The sequence below is a fragment of the Triturus cristatus genome, chromosome 6 (genome assembly GCF_964204655.1).
Source record: "Triturus cristatus chromosome 6, aTriCri1.1, whole genome shotgun sequence".
NCBI classification, from domain to species: Eukaryota; Metazoa; Chordata; class Amphibia; order Caudata; family Salamandridae; genus Triturus; species Triturus cristatus.
Window position 1 is genome coordinate 1,015,487,433 of NC_140589.1, and position 5,705 is coordinate 1,015,493,137.

General features: G+C 42.1%; 1 protein-coding gene across 1 annotated transcript; it reads right to left on the bottom strand.

The window, feature by feature from the left end:
* Positions 1 to 296: 296 nt before the first annotated feature.
* Positions 297 to 4,871, bottom strand: LOC146820933 (zinc finger MYM-type protein 1-like). The gene is made up of 2 exons (XM_085611805.1): positions 2,825 to 4,871; positions 297 to 703 (listed from the first exon to the last, which is right to left on the bottom strand). Exon 1 carries the CDS (start codon positions 4,844 to 4,846, stop codon positions 2,864 to 2,866), a length of 1,983 nt encoding a protein of 660 aa, XP_085467931.1. The 5' UTR covers positions 4,847 to 4,871; the 3' UTR covers positions 297 to 703; positions 2,825 to 2,863.
* Positions 4,872 to 5,705: the final 834 nt, after the last annotated feature.

Here is a 5,705-nt window from a genome sequence, read left to right on the forward strand (position 1 = left end):
AATTGTGAAAGTGCAGTTATTACATTAATAGATGGCATAACATAGGTAGCTGCTTATTCAGTATTACCACAGAGCTTCATACATTCTGTCCTATTATGCTCAGGTGCTGAATTCAGACTATAAGACTCATGGAAATCTCAGCTCTAAGAGTAGAAGAAGTTGCACAGCAGTGTAATGGTTGCCAGGCTCGTTCCGCAGGAGCGTCAGGAACTTGAAGAAAAGTCCACAGTCTTCCCCTACGGCCTTCCGACTCTATTAGAATAGACTCTAGAGTAACGAATGGCACGCAAGGGGAAAACAGGGAAACAAAACAAGGAAAGGCGGGGGAAGAAAAACAGTCTTACAACATACTGAATATTAGACTCTAGAGTAACGAATGGCAAGCAAGGGGAAAACAGGGAAACAAAACAAGGAAAGGCGGGGGAAGAAAAACAGTCTTACAATATACTGAATATAAAAGAGGCAGCGCAATGCGCTGTTACCGTGATTCTGGTTGAGCTGAACTTTGTACACACACTTCACATAGGTCCACGCAAGTACCCCAAATATAAATGGTATAAAGCAGTGTTTCCCAAACTGTGGTCACATTCCCAGGGGGGTCCTCAGGCAGTAATTTTAAAAGCACAAAAAAGTTCCTTGTAGAATCAGCAGTTTTCCAGCAACAATAAAAGTGTCAAGATTACGTCGGTGATTAATGTACCTGCTGGAGAGAGATGAGAGTTGTGTCAAGTGGCAGCTTTGACTTATCTAATGTAGCACAGAGGGTTAATATGCCTACTGCAAAGAACGTGTACCATGCATTTTGAAAAACATTTTTTATGTGCCTAGGTTAGTGGGTTACTGCTTTAGTCACAGATTCTTTTGTTACTGTGCAGTTCATAAGTGACAATAGTAATCTAGCACAGTGACCTATAAACTGTCATCAAAGAGCTGCTTGCAAGCTGCATGATACAAGTTAGAAACATATGTTTGTTTCAAGTCTTTCATTATCCTAATCCTGCTAAAAAGGTTTATTTGGGTGGAAATACATTTTTATTGTTAAAGTCAATGCTAACCACTGTTATGTTCTGAATCCTGAGTTTGTGCTTCTCCAGACCAAGCACTCTTTAAAAATGCCTACCAGTATGAATAACATGTGAATCCTACACCCTGTAGTCGCATTTGCCTTATGTAACATTTTCTATACACTGATTTACACGTATGAATCATTGTCTCCATGGGGCAGATTTGCAAGAAAATTGACTGTGTGTGTCGCAAGCCATTTGGCTGCGCCGCACTGAGTCACTTTCGAAGCACAGGGATGCGACATATTTACAACAATATGTTGCATCTCTGTGCTTCCCCCTGTGCTGGCGCACAAACTGCTGCCATACGCCTGCACAGGCACATTTGCACCATGGTGCAAGGATGCCTGTGTCGTGGGGAGATTGTTTATGTGCAGGAAGTAACCCTTCCTGCATGTAAACAATCAGAAATGGCGTTTTTCAACTTCTAAGTGTGCTGCATTAGCACACATAGAACTTGCAAAACGTCATTGTTTTACTGATTGTTTATGTGCAGGAAGGGACACCTTCCTGTACATAAGCAATCACCAGAGGTAATATCCTGTTTCTATGCGTGCTGCAGAATGCAACATGCATAGAAAGAGGAGAAATTAATAAATTTCTCCAAGTTGCCCCTCCCTACGCCTCCCCTGGGGTGGCGTAGCATTCAGACACATTTCCAGATTTACGATTCCTCGTAAATCTGGAAATGTGTCTGGTTCCATGGGTTATGCGTGGGAACACCCACAGCAACACTCATGGAACGTCCCTTTCACGTAAAGTGCTGTGTGCAATTGGGCCATATTTACAAGACCAGTAAAAGTCACGCAGGGTTGCTTTTCCTGCCTTGGAAATATGGGGCACTAAAATGCGTCACTGGTGCATCACTTTTTGTGACGCACCTGTGGCGCAAGGGGCTTGTAAATCAGCCCCTATATGTGTGTGATTTAAGGTGCTCTGACATCCTTCAATGGTATGAGAGATGTTATAAAACAAATTAAATACATGTGACAGAGGGGCTATGGAGAGATGAGGCACTGTTGGAGGAGGATAATATGGGAATCATTGAAGAACCCCAACAAAGATTGTCATATCCTGGTGCATAGTAAGGTCATCATTTACTACTCTTTAAAAGCTGATACAATTCAATATATAATGATACATTTGTTGTAGACTGCACCATTGTTTCCTAAATTGTCTTGGGGGGAGAGCCTCCCAAAGCCCCCTTTGTAGTGGTCAGGCGCACTCACTGCACTAGGTGTGCACTGTATGGGGACTGGTCTGCAAACATTTGCCTGGGCTGCTTTGGGTTTCCAGTCTGGCCCTGGCAGGAGTCTCATACTGCGAAATAAAACCAACCATTTAAAAGTTAGTCATGGAGATGCAGCGCTAACCCTCCTGTTTTTTGCTAATTCTTTCAATATAAAATACTAAAATCCTTAGTAATTCGAGTATCCGTTTTGTGTGCACACGTGTGTTTATTGTTTTCGAATTACTGTTTTAATGTTTGAAATTTAAGTCATACAAATTGCTTGGGGGTCCCCGGCTTCCAGTGGTGACTCAATTGGGGTCCTCAGGAGTAAACAGTTTGGGAACCACTGGTATAAAGGTTTTCGCAATTTGCCAAGGGGAAAGGTTTGATAGGCAACACAAGCAACGAATCGTTCACCCTGCGGGAGACAGGTCCGGCCAGTGAACAAAGGTGAGCAAATCTGTGTAGTCTCCAAATAGAACAAACACTACAAAACTTTTAAAAACAGAGATAACAATGCATTTCTTACCTCAATCAGAATTTTTTGTATTCAAACAAGTAGCAGCATTCACTTTTTGTAGATGAAATCCGCACGTCTCTCTTTCAGTGTAGCAAACTTGTCAATTACTTTCATGTTGAAGTCCGGTATCTTTTGGACTAGCTTGCTCTCTACAGATAGCATCGCCAAAGCATTTAGTCTTTCCTCTAGCATGGTGTTCCTGAGGAATGTCTTTATGCGCTTTAAGGCTGAAAAACATCGTTCAGCTTCTACTGTTGTCATTGGAGTCGTAATCACAATTTTTAGTAAAGTCACTGTCTCTGTAAGTGAGTTTTCCATATGCAGTTTATGAATTAAACTCAGCAAAGTCAAGGCGCTTGTGGCCTTCCGGTACACAGGCATTCCGTAGAGTACAGTTAACTCAGTTCTCAGCTGCTCTTTTTTGAGCATAGGATACGCTTCCACAGCCTGATTCAGAGCACGCTCAGGGAAGGATTCATCATATTGTGCAAACTCTTTACCTTGCAATAAAGTCGCACTCACCAAATGTTTTGTGAACGAAAAGCGTTCTTTCGCCTGCACAATTACAATGTCACATATCTCCTTTCCAATTCGAACCAGAGAGGTGATGTTTTGTCTGCGGTTTGCAAAAACAGAATGCTGCGGCAGTTTGCTCTCTAAATCTTCAACCCCATCTCTCACTTTCATAATCTGTTGTACAAATGCAGATGTATTGGCTTTCACAGAGACAGTATCTAGGTCTTTTCTTTGCAACTGATCGTATAACACATCAACAGGAATCATTATGTCATGAAATAAAAACAGTAAGAACTGAAACTCTTTGTCTTGTAGTGTTCTAATAAAGCCATGGGCTTCATTCTGACTTGTGTGATCAAAGTCTGCTCTGGATGCTATGGCGACAAAACATTTCTCAAGGCCCTCCCTCTGTTCAAAGATTAAGTTGACTGTACGAATGTGAAAGTTCCAACGAGTTGAGGATCCCCTTGGTACGCTTTTGTCCACAATCTCATGAAGGGCTTCTGTTCTTTTGGGGGAACGTGTGAAGAATGCTGCTATGCCTCCGATATCCTGAAAGAAGACTCGTGTCTCTCTGATCTTTGATACCGCCTGTTGCATAATAAGATTGAGTTGGTGGGCGTAACAGTGCACAAAATGAGCATTAGGGTACACATCTCGAATTCTCTTCTGAACTCCACTAAGGCTCCCACTCATTACGGATGCACCGTCATAGCTTTGTGCGATAAGCTTTTGTTTTTGAGGCAGGTCCGGGAAAATTAAGTCCAGTTGACACAGTATTGCTTCAGTGATGGTTGCTGCACTAGAGTCACTTAAATGCGTGAAGCCATAAAATCTTTCCACAATGTTTCTGTCACTGTCAAGGTACCGAAACACTAACACGGACTGTGTTTGAGTGGACACATCAGTGGTGTCATCAGCCTGAATAGCCACAAAGTCTGTGTTTCGCAACTCTTGCACAATATGGCTTCTTATAATTTCGAGCATACAGTCAAGGAGTTCATTTTGTATTGTATTAGAGGTGCCCTTAAAGACTGTAGCATGTGCTAAATGTCTTTCCAAATCCTGGTCTATGGTTGACATTAAATCCACTAGGCCTCGGAAGATCCCAGGTTTTGAGGAAGTTTCCGATTCATCATGGCCTCGCAATGCCAGTTCGAAAGCACCACAGAAACGAATGCAATCAATGATCTTGGATAGATTTTGTCTGTTCTTATCCACAGCTTCATTGTGTTTTTGAATGGATTTGCGATACGCATCATTTATCTGCTGCTCAATTGGTGCGTCTTCCCCCAACATTCCCAGTCTTGTCAGGTTTTCCAGATGATTTCTTGTGAGCGCATGCTTCTTTATTTTTTCAGCGATGTGCTTCAGGTCGACCATTCCTTGCCGTGTCCAAGAAAAGTCACCGCCAAACAGCAAGCAGGGGAAGCAGAACAGAGAATTGCGTATAGGGCAGCCTGTAAGCCAATCAGCTTTTGTGTACCAGGCATTTGAGAATGTACGTTTTGACATTTTTCCTCTGTCCTGGGTAGTTTGCTGTAGGTTTATTTCAGGCTGATGAGGTCCCAATTCTTTTAACTTCAGTTTTCGTTCAAGTGGCCGTGACTGGAATGACTTTGTAATCAGCTCTTGTACTGTATTCATGATGGGGTGTCGGGTGTTGCTGGCCTTACCAATATATATATATATATATATATATTAAAGAAACCTGTCAATAATCAAAGTACAACGTATAAGGTGCAGTGCAATAATATCAAATTTCAGTATAAATACATTATACATATATATTGTGCATTATCCTAATACATCTCAAATGACTGCTAAAAATAGAGCCGTACTGCCTCCTGCCTCTCTGTGCCATAGTGTTGCTGGAGGCACTGAAAGACACTGCTTGAGGGCCTTGAGAGTGACCACATGACATACATGCTCTAACTACGATGTAAAAAAATATATAGCATCAGTTGCCTTACCTTTAACACTGGTGTTTGCTGGGTTGTAGCCGGGGTCGGGTGAGAGAGCAGCAAAGGAGGTTGGGGTCCTCTTGTTGTTTGCTGGAAAATTGCCCCAAAATGCGGTAATGTTTCAGGTTGTCAGGTGCTGAAAATGAAAAGATAACAATTTATTTTTGAAACAGTAGGGTAATGAAACAAAGACTGTGGGGAAAAAACATAACGCTCCAATTTTTTCCTAGACATCAGATGAATCTATTGGAGGCTTTGAAAATAAGGAGAAAGTGACTGCCAGGGAAAGAGGTCCCATCACTGCCCTAGAAACAGTTACCAGATTAGAAGGAATGAATTGAGTGCAAAAACCTGCATCCTCTGAGGTCCAGACATCATTCTCATTGTAAGGTCCCTGAAGAGGCAAGTCT